This window comes from Epinephelus lanceolatus, chromosome 20, assembly GCF_041903045.1.
Source record: "Epinephelus lanceolatus isolate andai-2023 chromosome 20, ASM4190304v1, whole genome shotgun sequence".
In the NCBI taxonomy this organism is placed as follows: Eukaryota; Metazoa; Chordata; class Actinopteri; order Perciformes; family Serranidae; genus Epinephelus; species Epinephelus lanceolatus.
Genome location: NC_135753.1, coordinates 38,841,059 through 38,862,368, shown reverse-complemented (window position 1 = coordinate 38,862,368; position 21,310 = coordinate 38,841,059). Strand labels below are relative to the sequence as shown.

The window sequence follows — 21,310 nt, the reverse complement described above, 5'->3', positions numbered from 1 at the left end:
AATATTTCTCATGAGACAAAGAGGGCATGATATGTTTTAACCGGGATTCACCACATCATTTTTCTGCATGTGAAGAGTCCAAGATCCCCCTAACTTGAACACCTGGAGCACCGTGTGGCTTCACATGAATCATGAAATCATTTTCTCATGTCGCTGCTTTAGATTAGATTGTTCTTCTTCAATGTTTGCTTTACTTTCTGGATTTTTCCCACATGGAAATTCTGACCAATCAAGAGCAGCTTTCTGACACAGGAATTTGATCTGGTCCGCTTGTAAATGCTTATTACTTATATTTATTTGTCTCTATATATCATACAGGAGGCTACACACGTTCAAAAACAGTTTGTAAATCAGGACTATAACTCAATAAATTGGGCATTACTGAAATTAGAAACATTCTTTTGTTGTTTTTCAGCCAATTGTTTTGCTTATTACACTGCAAAATGTATTTTCAGTACAATTCAATTAACATTTTAATAGGCCAAACTACCAATAACTATTTTACACATTCATGAGTTTTTTCTTCGGCAGTTGAAAAACCCACAACGTCACATCTGTACTGCTATGAATTGTCAGTTTTCTACGGGGTGCCGTTGTTAGCGCCACACCCAACCCCGAACCTGGAGGACCAGGATCGCTCTTTGTCAGACCTCTACCCTTCGACCTGTCCAGTGTGGGTGACCCTGCCAGGAGACTGTGCTCCCACTGTCATAGCTCTAGAGGTCATTGAGGTACGCAAGCCCCCCGACCACAGCAAGGTGTCGATCCTCCGGGGATAGACCGAGAGGCATCCAGTGGACCCTGCTCTCCCAGCTGGAAGATCTTAACTTTGCTGACGACCTTGCTCTCCTTTCAACCAACTACCCCAAAATGCAGACTAAACAACTTTGCCAGGCAGGTTGGACTCAACATCAACACCTCCAAAACCCAAGTGATGTATGCGAACTCCCCCACAGCACCCATCCTTGGTATCTTCATCAGTAAGGACAGAGGGGCACAAAAAGACATCAACGCAAGGCTGGGAAAGGCCTGGGTTGCCTTTTCCATACTCTGTTCCATCTGGAGGTCCAAGCAATACAGCCTTAAAACAAAGATGCTATTGTATAACAGCAATGTCAAGCCTGTTCTGCTGTATGGTGCAGAGAGCTGGTGAGTGGTCAAAACAGACAAGAGGAGACTGGACGTTTCTCACAGTGGATGCCTCAGACGGATATGCCAGGTCTTTTGGCCTAATAAAATCTCCAGCCATGAACTGTACAAGAAAACAGGTAGCCAGAGCATCACCAAGGAAATTACACACAGACGCCTGAGACGACTAAGACGTGTTGAGAATGGAGCAGGATCGGATCACAAAAGTTGCCTTAAGATGGACACCACCAGGCAAAAGAAAACCTGGGAGGCCCAAAACCACCTGATGCAGAACTGTGACACAAGAGCTGGAACAGATGAACCTGTCATGGGGAGAGGTGCAACATGCTGCCAAGGACCGAATATAATGGAGAGAGCTCACTGAAGCCTTATGTCCCATAGGCGATGAAGAGGAGTAAAGGTCCATTCTCACTGCCGGGATGCAGAAATGCTGGACAGATTTATGGAATATTTGCGCAGCGCTTTCCCGCGTTTAAACCATACACACAGGTGCGGTGCAGAATTTCGCGTTGTTGTGTTCCAATTCCGCTCAGTGTGAACGGGTGTGGGTGAACATGGACGAGAGTAGCAGCAGCAGCAGTGAGCTAGCACTAACGTTTATCAAGCGTCAACATCAACTTTCTTTAGCACTTACCACTCTCACTGCAGCCACCAAGCTGGACAATGGACTGCCAGACGTTGTCCTTTAATTCATTGTTCATAAAATCATCCTGTCTTTTATCAAAAAGGACGGGGTGCTGTGAAATCATGTTTATCAACCTCTCTCTCATACTGTCCTGCCTGGCTGGATTTTGGACTCTCCCGGGTCTGCGCGACGTCACTATAAACAAAGGATTTCATTGGCCCAGCTGTGTAGTTCCGCCGGCGAATTCCACGGGGGTCAAAGTCTGGGGGGAAACTTCTGTTCCGCCCCGGTGTGCAAACTTCCGTAAGAACCCATGAAATCAGCTTTTATATTTTTCCGTGAGAATAATCCACGCGGATATTCACTCTCAGTGAGAATGGACTTTAAATCAGTGAAATCTGCTGAAGTCTGCACCCCAAGCGGACTCTCTGGAAGTCTGCAGAAAGTCCGCTTGAGTCCCTTGTGGACTGGATGAATTGTGGATGTGAACAGCCCTCAGCACTCCCAGACTTCCTGGGAACATGCCCCTAAAATCTGCGGGTCTGCAAGTGGGGTGAAGTGCTGACATCTGGATTCAGCCTAGGTCTGAGAGCAGCCTTAAAGACAACTGAGTGTGAAACAAAAAGCACTCGCCTAATGTTAGAATTACAAGATCACACTTCTGACTGCGCTGTAGTCCTGTCATTTAAAACAGCAGCAGACTGTTTAGAGCAGGCGTGTCCAAAGTCTGGCCCGGGGGTCAATTGTGGCCCGCAGACCAATTTTAATCGGCCCTCGGCTTGACTTTCAAAATATACCATATGTGGCCCTTTACACAATAATGGTTAATCGAGCAAGATCACTTTGCACTTTTACCCTTCACCTCACATATAGGTCTATCATACAGTTTGTAGACAGGCATCACGTAGTAATAGTTCATTAAAAGATAAAAATGGTTGCATTTGTCTCACTTTTTTTAAACCCATTTGATGCGAGAATCAGTTGGCCCCCAGATATTTTCACCTTTCACCCATTCAAAAAAGTTTGGACACCCCTGGTTTAGAGCCTCCGTCCTGTTGCTTCACGTGGAGCAGACCACAATGCATTGCTCACTACAGTACCAAACATTTTACAGCAGTACAGTATTTTAGTGTTATAGACCGGCTGTAAATTCACAGCAGTGGTTTACAGTGTGGTCACCGGCAGTGATGGCCAAATGAAGCCTCATGAAGCATTTTCTTTATTTTCTGAGCCCACTAGATGGCGCTTGAAAGCACACTGAATTGCCATTCTTTGAGCCTCACTCTTTAAACCATGAGCGCCATCCGGTGGGCTTCAGAAAATAAAGAAAATGCTTCATGAGGCTTCATTTGGCCATCACTAGTCAACTGGCAGCATCAGAATATTCAGGCGAAGATTAAAAACCTGTTATTTCTGTGTGAAACCTAAAGACAGAAGCACTGACAGTCACTCTGACTGTTGGGGAATTAACGTCAGCATTAACTTATAAATGAGACCAGACATGTACATGTACGAAACATGGAACAAGAACAGCTTTCAGTTTACTCTGGGTTTGACTTAGATCAGTGCTCTAGGTGAATTTTACAGGACTGGTGAGATGTTTTAAAACATGTATGAATTTAAACCATAAAAGTTTCTTGTCTGCTTAACAAGAAAGTCACGTACAAAACAAAGAAAATAAGAATAGAAGCAGTTTGTTGGGTGTTAAATACCCACTGTCCGTCCCTGTGAGTCTCTTTTATTGCTCTATTTATTAGGTGCAATGTGAGGGTGCATCCAGATGGTCAGTCTCTTGAGAGGAGCTAATTAGACCTATATTGATATTCAGCAGCTCTTCAGCCTGTGGGGGAGGGCACATGGTGGCTGCAGAGGAGAGATGATGCTCCTCCTCTGAGCTTCATAAGCCGCTGCTCCAGTCTGTCTGTGTGACACTGCAGAGACGGAGGTAAGAACACACTTTGACTCTTTTGGCTCAAACGTTCTGTGCTTTACATTTTTGTTTTGTGTCTCTGTTATTTATTTGCAGCCACTTTTGTTGCTTCTTTCTTCTCTTGGTTTCCTTCAGTTTATCTTTCATGTGCCGTGCTGGCTTTGTCAGTTCGGAAAATCCAATTAGATTTCGTCTACTTACCTGACAAAATGTGCGTTAGATTTCAACATGTTGAAAGTTTACAGATCTGAAAGTGACGATCACGGACAAAAAATGTTGTTTAAAGTTGACTGCAGCGTGTGTCGATGCTGTTTTGTCTGATATTAAGCAGATGAGTCACACACACACACACACACACTGCTTCATCCTTTGTTAGTGTCACAAGGTCCACTAATAAATAATGGATTGCAAATGCGTGTGTGTGTGTGTGTGTGTGTGTTATGTGATCTGTGTAGAAAGCTCAAAGGGCCTCAGAGATGACGACTGGCTGTGTGAGGTCGACCCTGGAGCCTGAACATCGACTGATGACACAGGAGAGCAAACACTGTAAGTAAAGAGCTTGGCCATTTAACAATGAAAAAATAAAACAATAATAACAAAATGTTTCAGTTTAAATCTGACTTTGTGCAATCATTTTGTAAAACATATTGTGACTTTTACATTTTTTAGAAGAAGCTTGTGACTCAAATAAATCCCCTCTTTTTAAAATAAGACATGAAAATAAAAGTCCTGACAAACAAACAGTTAATCTGCCGATGGGACAACGATCACACAGAAAGTGTTTTGATGGTTGCAGAACACAAGGCGCAACATACTGCTTTATTTTTTCTTGAATTGAATGCCACCAGTAAAACACTTGCTGCACCTTTTTATTGTTGCAAATCAACCACCCCATCACCTCCTCACCCTGACCTCCCTGTGTCATCAGTCTGCTGTTTATTTATTTATTTATTTATTTATTTCATTGTATTTATCTGACAGCAGTCACTATGTAGCTCCTGACAGAGGGTACTGTCTGTAGCTCTGGTTGAGGGTGAAAGGCTGTCAGCAGATAAACAGAGATCTGTGTGGGTACATGAGACCCTAAAAAAGAGGCTGGATCATGGGGAGTACCACCAGTTGGTCCAGGAGCTTCTCCTCCATCATGGACGTTTACAGTACTGCACTTATCTGCTGTTTTCTACTGAGATGGTGCTAACTGTGCTTTGTAAAGTCGTATAGCTCTGGGTATCCAGCAACCACTACCACCAGTTTCTCCTCCATTGTTTACCAACCGTCACCACCACACAAGCCCCGCCTCTCAAATCATATCATTGGACAATGAGGAAAAAGCAGAGATAACGTGGGGTGTTGAAGTTTTTTCAACTCGAGTTCAGAGCGCTCCAGCAAAAACACCAGGTGTGTAGAGTGCAGAAACGTGAGGCGCCTATCAACGCGAAAACAGTGAGCAAAATATGACACCGCAGTCAGACTTGATATCCACCTTTGCTCGAAGACTAGATTGTATTTAATGTTTTCACCACAGAAGGAAGCCATCTTTTCACAAGCCAGCTGGTGATGTCACTGGGTACAAGACTGTACTTCAGACTAGTCTGACTAGTTTTTATCTTAATAAGTGTTAGCACACAGATCTGGTACTAAAAGGTGGAGCTAGAAACCCTGCAGTCTGATTGGTCAGTAGAGGACGCTCACTCTGGTTTTATGTAACCTCTGTTCATACATCAGTAAACTACAACTATAAAATGAAAGAGAAAAAAATAACTTCATTCACTGGGCCGACTGCCGGCAACTTTTAAGGTGGAACGTTAACTTGTAATGTTACTCAATGCATGAGTTGATGACGTGAATCCATCAGCACACCTTAAATTTCACTGTGACAACTTTGAGCATCACTTTAGTTTTTATATGACACACACTTTTAGTAATGACTTTAAAAATATAGATTAATTTGGAGCGGATTATGTGAAGGTCATATATTCTAATCCTCACTTCCTGTGGGCTACAGCAACACTAAACCCCTGAGCTTGCCTGAGAAGGACTAAATGCACAAAGCTGCTATTTTTAAATATCCCATGGAGAGAGACTCTCACTGCAGCCTGTTCTATTTTGTTGTGAAAATGTGGGCGTGCAGCCTCGTTCTGTGGACGATAAACCAGGTGCAGACTTCCATCTGTGTCACCGCTGATGAGGAAATACAGCGAGTGCTGGACGGAGCAGTGAGTGACAACAACCCCGCCCACATTTAAGAGGACTGTCTGAACACACCGAGGGTCTAGGTACCATGTCTGAAGGCTTACTGCTGGTTCCAGAGGTGCTGGACTGAAAGGGTTTGGTGGAGACGGGGCTTAGTAGACTGTTGACATGGAGACATCGCAGAGATCCTGCTGGCTCTTAGGTGAAATACCGGAGAGGAAGAGCTCCCTCCTCAGCAACAGAATTATAACGTCAGGCTGGTTGATGACTTCAGCTTCCCCTCAGATCATAAACCAAAAGTTTTACTCTGTTTACTCCTCACTGCTTTCGTAACAGCTCCTCTTCTGATATTGTATATCCATGGAGGAAATCCCAGGAAAAAGTACAATATTACAACCTCTTCCACTGTCAGCTCATTTATTGTTGTGAAAGTTTTGACTCCGCCCTCTAGTGCCATCTATTGGCTGTATCTATGCCATCATAATGGATGCATAGAAATATGTGTGCAGTGACGTTTACGTTTGAAGTGGATGTATCATTTTTCCTACGTAAAGGGAGAATAAATGATCCTGAAGATGGAGAAAATATTTTGTTTTTGTTTGTTTTGTAATTTGAGTGAACTGACCGTTAAAATGCATCAGATCACCGCTGTGTTTCACAACAAGCAAAAAACGGCTAAAAAAAGGAAAATTAGTGTTCGCTGTCGAAAAAATCAGAATGAACACCTTTAAATATCTGCATCATGTCTCGTCCACATGTAACAGGTGTGACTAAGAAAAGCTGCTTGGAAATGTGACAGTTTGACTGACTGTGTGACAGACAAGGAAGCACTGGAGAGCCCGCTGGACAGGAAGTCAAAGATGAAGGATGAGGAGGAGGAGGAGGAGGAGGAGGAGCCTCTCTGCGTAGAGAATCAGGAGGCAGACCAGGAGAAGAAACCTCGCAGAAAAGACACGCCTGTCCTCAACTCTCCTCCACATATACCAGGTTAGTACCAAGGTTATTATCCTTCACTACAACTCAACTAAAACTAGAAGTGGAAAAAAAACATTTTGGGAGATGTAGTTGCAGCTCGCGTTTAGAATTGCAGATTGCAACCAGTTTAAATTTCTCCTGATCAGAATCCCTTTAGCGCAGGTTTTAACCAGGAGCCGAATTATCCACAACGGTCCTCTGCACAACAAACAGCCCAGGTGATACAGTAAATCAGTTCAGTGTTTCTCCAACTCTGTTTGGCACACTGGAGACAGGCCTTCAGCCCAGCAGCTGCTCATGTGTGCTCCTTATTATTTCTCTGATAACTTAAGATCCAGGAGCCAGCTGCACAAACCCAACACGTCCTCACTGTGACCTCGTCACATGTCCACGTTTGGTCATGGACTTTCCACGTCCACATATGACGTCCAAGGTACCCTGGGTGTGTTGGTTGTTGACGTTCTGGGACGCCGTGTCAACTTCAGCCTGTTACATGCATTGCCTGTTTTCAAAATACACTTCTGTTTTCACAGGAAATGTACAGTTTGCATACAGTCTCTTTCTTTACAGTTCGGAAAAAAGAACAGGGTTTGGCTTAAAATCTCTCTCAGGTGAAAGTCAGTGTTTGTTGGACCCTCCCACCCCATTTGGACTTTCAACGCTTTACTTTCATCCTTGTCCTGCCGCGTTTCCCCCTGATGCTGCCGTGCGCTGTTAAACTATAATAACAACTGACCGCGTGTCATGCCAACATTAAAGGACGCCGTTTTTCGTTTCTGACACCGCAAGTCACTGCACAAGCACTGGATTTCGACGACTTCGGAGTGAGACCTCACTCTTCAGACAGGCGTATCCACATGATCTAAACCACTTCATTTAGGCTGAAACATTGCTGATAATCCGTCACTGCTCAGGAAACTGGGAGTGAATAATTGTAGTACAGCAGGTTAAAGTTTGAGCAGGAAGTGGCTCTGTAAACTCTGATGGGAGTTTGGGTAATAATTTGTCTTGCCTCCGGGGCTGGACTGGCACACCGGGCAGCACCCCACTGGGCCCATGTGACTTTTGGGCCAACACAGCTGTCTTTTTTTTCTGTCTGACTGCTTCTGTTTCATGACCTGTCACATTTATTTTTAGTGACAACATCCCCTGACCCTTTCCTTTGAGAGTAGGTGTCACTGTAGCTGCTGGAATCAATGGCCAGACCTCAGGAAATTCTTAGGGCTGCTGTTTGGCTGCACCTACTTAAGGCAACAAAAAAGTTTGTCAGTATACTGGACAATCAAGAGAAAATGGCAGAAGAAATACCAGCGCACCAGTTCAGCTGAGCTGGACAGCCACTGAAAAGGTTCACAGGCTGACATCAATGCCAAAAAATGTCAGTTTATTCTGGACATCTGTGCACAAAAAGAAATGTGCTCAAAGTGCCAAAAATTGCAATAAAAAGTGATTAAAAACAGCAACAAATGTTTCAGTCCCTGACTTTCATCAGTGCTCCTGACATGAGTGCTTCACAGAGCAGACACAGACAGATTCCTACCAGGTGATGAATCAGTCAGCTGCTGCCAATTATTAGATGAGATCAGCTCTGAGGAGCAGAGGCCTGAATACCAAATCACAATCACCTGTCCTATGAGTACACATCATATCTTTAAATACCAATGTGTGACAGCAGAACATATACACATGTATAAAAAACACAACTATATTATACACAGGAAAAAAAGAAAGTAAAAAAAGAAAATTATAGATACACATAACAAAAATAAAAGGAAAAAATTAAACTAAATAAAAAGTTGTATGGAAAAAATAAATTGAGAAATTCAAATAAATAAATAAATAAAATTAATTAAAATGAAAATATAAATAAAATAAAATAAATAAATAAATATGAAAAATAATGAATAAATAAATTGAATTAATAAAAAGAGCAAACACAAAATATGACAAAGCATATCCAACAGGGCCAACAAGAAAATTCTTAAAATTAAAATAAATGTCTGTTGGATATGTGCATGCTTATGTGCTTTTAAATTTATGCAGCTGGTTTTAAATAGTAAAATTAATAATTTCACTATGAAATATTGTAAAACAAAACAAAAAACCCAAACAATTTAACAGATGTGAATGTACAGAAAATGGCTACATTTACATATTTATTACCTGACTTATATATATATAATTTATATTTAAATTTATATAACTTTATATAGATAAAAAATTAGACAAAGCATATAGTCTTGGATATTAAGTTGATAATAATTTGTTCAGAACAATTCTGTTCTTATTTTTTATTTATTATTTTATTTTTATTTATATATTTTTCTTCTGTGAAGCACTCACGTCAGTAGCACTGATAAAAGTCAAGGACTGAACATTTGCTGCTGTTTCTAATCACTTTTTTTTTTTTTATCTTTTACACGAATGTTCTGAATATATTGTCATTATTTTGACATTGATCTCAGCCTGTGAAGCTTTTCTGTGGCTGTCCAGCTCAGCTGAATTGGTGTGCAGTAATTTCTCCTGCCATCCAGATCTCAGCAAATAAAACTCAGGTTGTGTAGAAGTTTGACACAATGTTTATGTTGTCCTCAGTTAACTGTGCTGCATCCACTAACAGAACAAGTCGTTTCTCCACCCGAACATCACAGCGAACTGTTTGTGGGTGAACAGCTGACAGCCTGTGTTTTCTTCCTCTGTAGGAGTGAGACTGCTGAAAGCAGAGAAGCAGATGGTTCACTTAGAGGATGAAGAGAGAGATGTGAAGGACTGAAGCCTTTAACTTTTGTTGTCAATGAATGTTTTTATTTTCACAGTCTCATTAAATGTTGCTTTGACCAAACACTGTATTTTCTTTTCTTCACTGGCCACACACACTTCGCACTGGTCACAAATGCAGCGAGGATACACAGCATTTAAGACATATTAGGTAGTGATGGCCAAATGAAGCCTCATGAAGCATTTTCTTTATTTTCTGAGCCCACTAGATGGCGCTCATGGTTTAAAGAGAGAGGCTCAAAGAATGGCAATTCAGTGTGCTTTCAACCTTTTGTTCAACAAAAAGTGCCATCTAGTGGGCTCATAGAATAAAGGAAAATGCTTCATGAGGCTTCATTTGGCCATCACTAAATTAGGACCACAGACAACATGTTCTCATCCCAAGTCACATGTCACCACTTTGTCAGTGGACCTATACGTTTACATATTGTGCACTCGGTATCCTCCTGCGTCAGCTGTTGATGTTCCGGGACGCCGCAATAACACCAGGACATTAATTTCAAAGCAAATATCAGCCGATACCAATTAAAAGAATTTAGTTCTATTATAATTTATTTATTTTAATTGGTCCACTGATTGAAAAAGCAGTCCAGCCCAGTTGACGAGAGGCGGAGTACACCCTGGGTGGGTTGCCAGACTATCACAGAGCTCAAGCTATTTAAATGTGTATTTGTGCATATCAAAGAAAAAAAGGTTGATTTGGTCTTTCTCTCTTTTATTTAGCAAACTTCCTGTCCTTAGTAAATGTGTAATGTGAAGGCCTGATATGTGATGGCCAGTAGTGATGGCCAAATGAAGCCTCATGAAGCACTTACTTTATTTTATGAGCCCACTAGATGGCGCTTTTTGTTCAACAAAAGGTTGAAAGCACTCTGAATTGCCATTCTTTGAGCCTCTCTCTTTAAACCATGAGCGCCATCTAGTGGGCTCAGAAAATAAAGAAAATGCTTCATGAGGCTTCATTTGACCATCACTAAGGTTGGTACACTACTCTTGAGAAAAGCGTGAAGCGTCATGACAAAGGCACAGCAATGCTCAAACATGAACTTGTATTTAAAGGTAAAAACTTCACCTTGTCTTTATTTATTTTTAATCAGCTCATGAACTAACAGTCAGACATTTCACTGTAACACCAGAGCTCACCTGTCTCTGTGCTGCTGCTATCAGGATTCTCATCCTAACGTCAATCTTACACAACAATGTCAAAAATGATTTACTGATTATAGAGCAGCTGTCTGAAACATTCAGAGTATAATACTAACCCCCTCAAACCTCCATTCACTCATTACTATTCAGGTGCTTTGTACTGCCGGTATCATCAGGTCAGGTGTGTTTCATGTTTAACTCTTCATTGACAAAGCTCACTTTTTACAGAAGACACACAAACCTGACAGCTCTGCATACGTCTCACTGGTAACACTGAGGAGTTCGGATGTCGAGTGCATTGTTGATGGAGACTGGTAAAAATATTTGTAGAGGACATTCAGCAGTGCCTCGACATGTCAGCCTTGTGAGCTGAAAAAATAACATAGAACCAAAAACACACAACCAAAAACACACATTGACCCACATTTACAATGAACGTACGACTGAATACTGGGTGTGTTGTCATTTCCAAGCAAAGCTCAGCATTTATCAATGTGGACGTGAGTGGAGGCTGCGGACAAATCTCACGTCAGGTCTCAACTCTTGTAGGCTTGTAGGTTTCTCTTATTGGCTGTCACGTCTCTCCATGATGTAAACTCGGGGGGACGGATAAGAACCCTTCATGAATCACATGCGAACCCTATTGTGAGATGACTTCTGCATTCAGATCTACGTCGGTTTGTACGTTTGATTGATAAATGAGGACCAACGACAATCAGTTAGCAAAACTGCATTAAAAACACATAAATGGTTCCTGCTGGACACGAGTGGAGCAGGGCGAGCAGTGGAAACTAAAAGCAAGCCTATAGACATAATAAAATATACAGTGTAGCCCTATAATATTTTTATCAGTGGACCTTAAAATAATCAGCGATAAAATACAAATTAAGAAATTCTGAATACAAAATGTACGTTGCAAAAAAGAGTTTGAGAAGAGATTTAAAAGAAGTGGTCGGTCCACACAAAGCAGGAGCTGGCAGTGTTGCAGTGAAGAGACACCACCAGAAGATAAAGAAGTGATAATGCAGCAACAGTTACAGACACAAGACTGAAACTAAGCAGAAGGTCCGCTGGAGTACAAGGCTGCGATACGCAAATAAAAACAAAGACTGATTGTCATGTTGTAGTTAGTGATGGCCAAATGAAGCCTCGTGAACACTGAATTGCTATTCTTTGGGCCTCTCTCTTTAGACCTTGAGCGCCATCTAGTGGGCTCAGAAAATAAAGAAAATGCTTCATAAGGCTTCATTTGGCCATCACTAGCTGTAGTATCTCAGGATGTGACATCACGCTGATGTCACACTCCATACTATAAGGTCACTTTCGGCGACGCAGAGAGATGCGCTGCAGTCTTCTGGCCTTCCCCCTGGCATCAATGGGCCGCATCTCAGTGACCTTTGACCTCAGCAGCCGGTGGGAGCTGGCTGCATAGCTGGGTCTCTTACAGTAATGGATGACAGGGCAGTCAGGCTGAGGGCCTGTAACGACAGCAAAAGCTAAGTCAGCATGACATCACAATCTAGTCTTTGAGCTTTGAGCTCTGTGTCTGCGTGTGAATGGGTCCTTTATCAAGTCATATTTTCACTGTCACGCCTTGTGAAGCTTTCTAAACGTCTACAACATCTCAGAAAGTCAGCATTATGCTCCATGTGCACACCATGAATCTTTTAAAGCCTTGTAAATTGTAAATGTAGATTCAAAGTGATGAAATTGTCAGGACACGTACCGTTCGGACGCTGCCGCTGCTGCTTCTCTGTGTGACCGTCAGGCTTCTTCCTGTCTGGGTCATTGGGGCCTGATCCCAACGAGGACTCTGCTGCTCCACCTGGATTCTTGTCTCCTTCCTCCTCTTGAGGCTGTTGCTCCTCCAGCTGCCCTCTGTTCTCCGCCTCCTCCTGCACCTCCACATCGGTTTTCATTTTGTCCTGTCCTGTTTTGGATGTGTCGACAGTTCTGTTTGACTGTTTCTCTTCTTCTGTGTCCTTCTCTTCCTGGCCACCCTCCTCTGCCTCCTTCTTCACCTTTTCCCCCATGTCTACCAGCACACACACACACACACACGAGCACATGAAACATGCTTTTCAACATTTTAGACTGTCAATTCATTTTATTTTGTACAATTTTAGAGTGGAAAAAGAGGAAAGCAGCACCATGCAAAGGTTTGGGCACCCCAAGACATTTGAGCTCTCAGACAGCTTTTCCCAGGGTCTCAGAGCTTAATGAGCTTGTTAGGGCTCTGGCTTGTTCACAGTCATCGTTAGCAAAGGCCAGGTGATGCTAATTTCAAAGCTTTATAAATACTCTGACTCCTGAAACCTCGTCCCGACAATCAGCAGCCATGGGCTCCTCTAAACAGCTGCCTAGCACTCTGAAAACTAAAAGACCTGATGAAGACTAGAAGAAGATAGCAAAGTGTTTTCAGGGAGCTGTTTCCTCAGTTGGTCATGTCAGTAAGAAATGACAGTTAACAGGAACTGTGGAGGTCAAGCTGAAAACTTTGTGAGAGAGCTGCTCGTAGGATTGTTAGAAAGGCAAATCAAAACCTCTGTTTGACTGCAAAAGACCTGCAGGAAGGTTTGTCAGACTCTGGAGTGGTGGTGCACTGTTCTACTGTGCAGACACACCTGGACAAATATGAGCTTCATGGAAGAGTCATCAGAAGAAAACCTTTCCTGTGTCCTCACCACAACATTCAGCGTCAGACGTTTGCAAAGGAACATGTGAACAAGCCTGATGCTTTTTGGAAACAAGTCCTGTGGACTGATGAAGGTAAAACAGAACTTTGAGGTATGTTTGGAGAACAAACTGTTAAACACGGGGGTGGATGGATGATGCTTTGGGCTTGTGTTGCAGCCAGTGGCACGGGGAACATTTCACAGGTAGAGGGAAGAATGGATTCATTCTGGAAGCAAACATCACAGCATCTGTAAAAAAAGCTGCAGATGAAGAGAGGATGGCTTCTACAACAGGACAATGATCCTAAACACACCTCCAGATCCACAATGGACGACCTCAAGAGGAGCCAGCTGAAGGTTTGGCCACGCCCCTCACAGTCCCCCGACCTAAACATCATTAAACATCTGTGGATAGAGCTCAAAGAGCAGAGCATGAAGACGGCCCAATAATCTCACAGAGCTAGAAGCGTTTTGCAGGAAGAATGGGTGAAAATCCTCCAAACAAGAACTGAAAGACTCTGAGCTGGATACAAGAAGTGTTTAGAAGAAGGGGGCGCTACTGAGCACTGAGCATGCAGGGTGCCCAAACTGTTGCTTCAGGCCCTTTTCCTTTTTTGTTAATCTGAAACTGTCAAAGATTGAAATGTAAAAGTCATTTTGCTAAAACATACTGACTGTTTCATCTTTAAATTTTTACTTTTTGGAGATCAGTTCATCTTTAAATTGCTTGGCTATTAACAATAAATGAACTTTTGACCAGGGGTGCCCAAACTTTTGCAGCCATTGTACAACACTGAGATATTAAGAGGTCAGCGTATCTACCTTTGGCTGCCTGATCCTTCCATGTCTCCCTGTTGTGATGAATCTCTTGGTTCCATGTGACCTTGAAGCTCTTAAAGTCCACTGCGGTCAGACAGCAGCTGCCTTCTGAGCCTGTACTCTTCACACTGGAATGTTTTCCATCACTGCCACAGATACTGTTGACACTGCTGACAGTGGAGACAAGCATGTGCCCACACAAAGACATACAAACACAAACATTCAGTCATACAAATGTACGCCGATTATTAAAACTGTGGAACTGTGTGAAGATGAAGATGTGACAATAAGCAGGTGAGTGCTGCTGTGTACCTCTGGCTTCAGTTACCTCTGGAGTGTTTATTAGGGCATAACCTCGGGCTGCTCTTGATTAATTACATGCCCTGTGATTAATTGATCTAAATTAATCGCATGTTTCAATTTTTGCTATGAAATTATTTAAAAAAAATTCATTTCAAATGAATGTTGTCAGATGTGTCGGAGTAAAGCAGCTGGATGTTGGACACAGTTTTCCCCCTGTCCTGACCACCCAAACTGGTCTGCAGTCCATTCTGTCAGGGAGTCAGTGAGTCGGTCACAGGTAGACTGACTCAGTCTGAACGCCTGGCCGAGCGTGTCTTGACGAGGCTGGCTGCCAGCGTTAGCATCAGAGGCTGTGCTAGCTCGGACCTCTGTGTTTGCTGCTAAATGCTTTGTGTTGAGGTGATATTTCAGGCCTGAAGTTCTCAGATAGTACAAAACTTCCACCTGCAGAAACTGCAGAGCAGCGTCTTCAATGATGCACTGGGTCAAAGGGCACCACGGAACACAATTAATCAACTTTCTTTTTTTTCTGTGATTAATTAATCAAAATCAACGCATTATTTTTACAGCCCTAATCATTTTACATAGTGTCAGGCGTGTCACGTAGAACATAAAGTCTTTCGTGCATCACCTAGAGCGTCTGAAGCCAGCCAGTCCAGAGCGAGAGGCCTCCTCAATAAGCGGTGTCACGATCTTCTCAATCATTTCTGTCAGCACGGTGAATGTTGGCTCCACGATGAAGTCAATGAATCCTGCAGGAAACAGCAGCCATGTCTGATTAACAACAAGTGCATCTTATTGATTCTGTCCACAGGTTATTCATCTCAGGAGGTTTTCAACAGAGATACTTCAAAAATGTAGTATATTCTGAGTTCTGATGATAAAAATACAATGAAAATATAGCGCAAGCTTCAATTCCGGGTTCAAGCCAGCACGGACCTTTAAAGCTTGAAAGCTGTGTAGGATCAAGACCTGTGATAGTTCACAAAGCCTGCATTAAAGGTTACCATCAGGTTTTATGACAATCGGATAGATACTCATTCATTAAAGTAAAGATCTCCACCAGGCTACACTGTTATTAAAAAACTGTAGTTTGGTGATGTTTGAAAAAACTGCCATTGATTAATGATCAAATTTTGCAAAAGCCCACTGTATTTGTTGGAACTGGTGGAGCCCCCTATTGACTGATAGTGATGGCCAAATGAAGCCTCACGAAGCATTGTCTTTATTTTCTGAGCCCACTAGATGGCGCTCATGGTTTAAAGAGAGAGGCGCAAAGAATGGCAATTCAGTGTGCTTTCAACCTTTTGTTGAGTAAAAAGCGCCATCTAGTGGGCTCATGAAATCAAGAAAATGCTTCATGAGGCTTCATTTGGCCATCACTACGATTCAGAATGTCAAAAATGTGTTTTTCAAAAGAATAAAAATGTCTGAAAATTTTGTTGTACTCCCTTCGTGTTGTTTTTTTTAATAGAGCGCACTGAGCTGGACTTGTGTGTCAAAGTTCAGGTCAGTCAGAATTACAGTGTGAGGGACGTGGCCTTTCAAATATGGACATTTGGGCCTTAATTATAGCGCCCCCATCTGGCCAATTTGCATCATATTTCTTGAGCTGCATTTGCACACAACGTCCAGTCACTGGTGAAAATTGCATCCGTCTACAATGTTCCATCTCACGGCTATTTTGCTCAAAACATTTCTTAAGCAAACAAAGAAGCCAAAGCAACCTTCAGGTTTAAACCTGTAAATATATACACAATGTGTGTTAAAGCGTCACTTCATTTATTGATGTGAGTAAACCTTTCATGAAAAAATAAATATTTTTGTTGAAAAAATGTCTGTAAAGACCATTTATCATTTTTATTATTAGGTGTTTTCTGTGTTCAGATTCTTCACCCACTGGAATGGACAGAAAAAAAATAACACATAGTTTAGTATCCCAATCAAATTCTTTTTATTATTATGATATTTATTATTATTATGATTCTTATTAATGATTTATGAGTGAATTTAAATTAGAAATCCAGCATAACAATATGTTTTTTGTTCAGAACATAATTGGGTTGTGAATGGGTTGAACAAAATGGCAGATTTCTCTGGCTTTGATCATTGTTGGAAAGATTTGTGTGGTGTTATTCGTATACCTTACCAATCTGAGACTGAGCCACCATGGTAGATTTGCGGTCACACAGAGGGGAGAAAGGCAGACCCAACTCTGCTTCTTTATCACCCTGAAAACAAGTTCAGCATCACAAGACGCTGTTAGCACACGGTCATTTGGACAGGTTCACTTACACATCATTATGTTTTTCTACTTATTTATACTTTCAGTTTTTATATCCATATTATATTATCTATGCTGGTTGTACATGTAATGCTGTTGCTGTAACAGGTGGGGTTTGGAGCCAATAGCAACTCCAGGGAAAGGTGGAACAGTTTAAACTGAGCTTGAACGCACCACTTCAATACAGGGAGTGCAGACTGGTGAGGCAACAGAGAGAGTCCATGTTGGGTGTCAGTGTTCACAGAGCCCCCAAAGGAATAGAATCTGCCTACAGCTCCCAGTGTGGAAAACTGAAGCATCACACAGATGAAATGCCAGCATCTGCCGGGCGCACACGCACAGCAGACAGTTCAATTGTGTGCGATGGTAACGAGAGGGGGCAGGCGGAGGGTGATGTCAGGAGAGCTGAGATTCCAAAACCAGGAATACTCACTGAGAAAACTGTCTCTCTGATGATGTGAAGAGTGGAGCTTAACAGCAGTGATGAAACGTGGAATCTGCGGCGCACACTCAAAGACGAGGCCGCGCAATGAAGCAAACCACAGCCAGAAGATCTCAGGTGACTGGGCTGGTAAACTCACTTTGGAAAGTTGGGTGACGTTCATTCCAGAAAGCCGCAGAAAAAAAGGCAAACAGGAACCAGGAAGGCAGAAACACCGTGCGTGGTTGAAAACAGAAGGCAGAGTGGTTTACCGGGGAGCAGACGAAGTAGGAGAGTCAGGGACGAGCAGGGTCGATACAGAGGAAGCAATCCGGCAACAAAGTCTCGAATGAGGTGAAGAATGTACTGTTTTCATGGCCAGAATGGAAGTCTAAGTGGAGCAACACTGTCGTTTCCTAGCAACCAAAAGATGCCTTGGTCTATACGTTAGTTTTTTGGGGGTGTGCAGAGCAAGCTGCCATATACCTTCAGTTAAAGCCAGCTTGTGAGCCAGTGTTGAAATGATATGTAGGCTGAGTAACATTTAAACACAATTAGCTTGCTAACCCACTAACGTTGCTTTATCAACAGCAGGAAGTAGGTGACAATTTGTTTTGGTGGCTACCTGTCTGAAGAACTCCTCCAGCAAGGATGTAGTCCAGCGATGATGGAGGCCCCAACGTTTAGCAGGGTGGCTAATGTCAGCTGTGTGCAGGAGCAGGGATAGGGCCTTTGGTTTGTCAATCCTGCCCAAAAAAAAAAAAAGTCCAGTCAGTCACTGCTGGGCAGCTGTCAATCAAGCAACATGTTACTGTACTTATTTGCATAGCTCATGTACATAGCTTAATAGAGCTGATGTTTTTGCATGATTCTTTATATTGTTGTATCCACAAGGTTAAATGCACTTATCATAAGTCACCTTAAAGTCATGATGGCTCATAAAAAGGATGTTCACAGGTTTTCAATACAACAAGTCCCCATGACCCACAAGATGTCATTTGAGTGTGTGCTCATTACAGTGAGTTCTTGGACAAACTGTATTGTTAAGCTTGTATTTGATGTCATATGGTCATAATAATGGTTTATTATAATAAAGCATTGATGCTTCACGGCAAGAGGGTTCCAGGTTTGAACCCTAGGGTGGGGGAGCCCTTCTGTGTGGAGTTTGCATGTTCTTCCTGTGTCAGCGTGGGTTTCCTCCAGGTGCTCCGACATGTTCTCTCCGTGTCAGCATGGGTTTCCTCCAGGTGCTCTGACATATTCTTCCTGTGTCAGCATGGGTTTCCTCCAGGTGCTCTGACATGTTCTCCCTGTGTCAGCGTGGGTTTCCTCCAGGTGCTCTGACATATTCTTCCTGTGTCAGCGTGGGTTTCCTCCAGGTGCTCTGACATGTTCTCCCTGTGTCAGTGTGGGTTTCCTCCAGGTGCTCTGACATGTTCTCCCTGTGTCAGCGTGGGTTTCCACCAGGTGCTCTGACATGTTCTCCCTGTGTCAGCGTGGGTTTCCTCCAGGTGCTCTGACATGTTCTCCCCGTGTCAGCGTGGGTTTCCTCCAGGTGCTCTGACATGTTCTCCCTGTGTCAGCGTAGGTTTCCTCCAGGTGCTCTGACATGTTCTCCCTGTGTCAGCGTGGGTTTCCTCCAGGTGCTCTTACATGTTCTCCCTGTGTCAGCGTGGGTTTCCTCCAGGTGCTCCCACATGTTCTCCCTGTGTCAGCGTGGGTTTCCTCCAGGTGCTCTGACATCTTCTCCCCGTGTCAGCGTGGGTTTCCTCCAGGTGCTCTTACATGTTCTCCCTGTGTCAGCGTGGGTTTCCTCCAGGTGCTCTGACATGTTCTTCCTGTGTCAGCGTGGGTTTCCTCCAGGTGCTCTGACATATTCTCCCTGTGTCAGTGTGGGTTTCCTCCAGGTGCTGTGACATGTTCTCCCTGTGTCAGTGTGGGTTTCCTCCAGGTGCTCTGACATGTTCTTCCTGTGTCAGCGTGGGTTTCCTCCAGGTGCTCTGACATGTTCTCCCTGTGTCAGCGTGGGTTTCCTCCAGGTGCTCTGACATATTCTTCCTGTGTCAGCATGGGTTTCCTCCAGGTGCTCTGACATGTTCTCCCTGTGTCAGCGTGGGTTTCCTCCAGGTGCTCTGACATATTCTTCCTGTGTCAGCATGGGTTTCCTCCAGGTGCTCTGACATGTTCTCCCTGTGTCAGCGTGGGTTTCCTCCAGGTGCTCCAGCTTCCTCCCACAGTCCAAAGACATGCAGGTTAATTGGTGACTCTAAACTGTCAGTTGTTCAAATGTGATATATGATTGTGACATGAGACAATTCATCGAAAATTAAATTACCTACTGTGTAAATTCAACAGTTTCACACTTTTAGAAAAATGCTTTCATTTCATTTCATCATACAGGAAAGTAATTAAAGGCATCACTGTGAGTTACAGTTAAAACTGGCCTGACTCAAAAACACATGACAATACAGCATAAAAACAAACAAGCAACAAAGGCAAAGCAACAATATCTAGGCAGCTACATGGACAATGCAGAGTAAAGGACTGAAGTGGAGTGAGTACAATGGGATTTAAATCAGTGGTTGCAGGTGTGTCCTTCCATCACATTGTGTTTATACACGTGTTTGAAATGTGTAATAGAGGTTATTGCTCTAATGTAGTGTGGGATGTCGTTTCAGATCTTAGCTGTCGGTGTGACAAAATGATCTTTGACATATTGTATAATTGTTTTTGTAAGCTGGTTTTAATGGTTTTAACTTTAATGGTTAGATTATTTGTGTAGTTTTGAAAAGTGAAGGCGTTAGAGAGTGAGAGTGCAGTGCAGTGATGAGTCCAAAGATGGAGGTTACTGTGGCTCTTGTGAACTCTGTTGTGTAGTCTTGCTATGAGTGCAGTGGTTTCCTTTGTGGTGAGGGACGATATGGGGAGACAGTAGGATATTGAGGGGTGAGATATGGTCTGATCTTGTTATAGACGTACAGTTTCTGGTTGAGCTTCTTTGTTAGGTTCTGAATGTGGGGTCGATAAGTGAGATGTGAGTCAAGGAATACTCAAAGATATTTGTAGGTTTCTGTGATGGTTAGTGTTTGATCAGCTTATTCTCTTTCTTTCACGTTAGAGTGTGTATGTCTTTTCCTTTCTCTCACTGAGACTATAAACAAAACTGGATGTCATCATATATGCAGACAGTAAGAAAATGGCAGCTACTGGTGAAAATAACTTCCATCCACTAGATGGTGAAGCATCATCATTAACGTGAGTGAATACAGCATTGGCTGTCAGGTGGGACATAAGATTATGGGAATATTTGTAGTAATATCCTACATATTCGTGAATTTCAGTACAATTTATGAGCCTAAAAAAATAAGATTATTGTCTACCAGTGGGGCCCCTGTGCCCTTAGACACTGCCGCTGTTTAGTGATGGCCAGATGAAGCCTCATGAAGCATTTTCCTTTCTTTTCTGAGCCCACTAGATGGCGCTTTTCGTTCAACAAAAGGTTGAAAGCACACTGAATTGCCATTCTTGGAGTCTCTCTCTTTAAACCATGAGCACCATCTAGTGGGCTCAGAAAATAAAGAACATGCTTTATGAGGCTTCATTTGGCCATCAGAGCACCTCAGAGAGCTGGTGATGAGGGTGGACAAGCACCTCTGTGTCTGTGAGGCTGGGGTATATATACTGGCTGTGAGTCATGAGGAACAGGTGAACTGAGTTGCCTTAATGAGGTGGATGTGACTGATGCTGAGGCACGGGGAAACAAGGGTGAATGGGAAACTACTGAATGGGAGCGGGGTGACTGGGCAGGCAGAAGTAAGCAGGTGATCAAAAATGCAGAACTGTGACAAATATATTGAAACATATAGTATAACCAAGGTAATATGGAGAGGCTAAAGAATAATTTTTTTCTCTCAGGCAAGGAGAGTTTTCACTCATTTAGTGGAAAAAGTCAGTGCAGGTCAACTCACTCTGTGTTTAGCCAAAATAACGCCATGACAAAGATACTCACTTC

The 21,310-nt window shown here is 42.9% G+C and overlaps 2 protein-coding genes across 2 annotated transcripts in view; one reads left to right on the top strand and one right to left on the bottom strand.

Moving 5' to 3' along the window:
- Positions 1 to 3,736: 3,736 nt before the first annotated feature.
- Positions 3,737 to 9,714, top strand: ppp1r17 (protein phosphatase 1 regulatory subunit 17). Its single transcript, XM_033638202.2, has 3 exons — positions 3,737 to 4,250; positions 6,717 to 6,884; positions 9,575 to 9,714. Exons 1-3 carry the CDS (start codon positions 4,181 to 4,183, stop codon positions 9,643 to 9,645), a joined length of 309 nt encoding a protein of 102 aa, XP_033494093.1. The 5' UTR covers positions 3,737 to 4,180; the 3' UTR covers positions 9,646 to 9,714.
- An 812-nt stretch (positions 9,715 to 10,526) lies between these two features.
- The window catches only part of pde1ca (phosphodiesterase 1C, calmodulin-dependent a), a 32,717-nt gene continuing 21,933 nt past the window's right edge, over positions 10,527 to 21,310 (bottom strand). Inside the window, exons 12-17 of the mRNA XM_078162913.1 lie at positions 17,924 to 18,044; positions 16,743 to 16,824; positions 15,225 to 15,345; positions 14,294 to 14,457; positions 12,523 to 12,831; positions 10,527 to 12,274 (exon numbers count right to left, since the gene is read on the bottom strand). Of these exons, the coding sequence (XP_078019039.1) occupies positions 12,114 to 12,274; positions 12,523 to 12,831; positions 14,294 to 14,457; positions 15,225 to 15,345; positions 16,743 to 16,824; positions 17,924 to 18,044 (958 nt within the window). The 3' untranslated portion in view covers positions 10,527 to 12,113. The remainder of the gene's footprint in view (positions 12,275 to 12,522; positions 12,832 to 14,293; positions 14,458 to 15,224; positions 15,346 to 16,742; positions 16,825 to 17,923; positions 18,045 to 21,310) is intronic.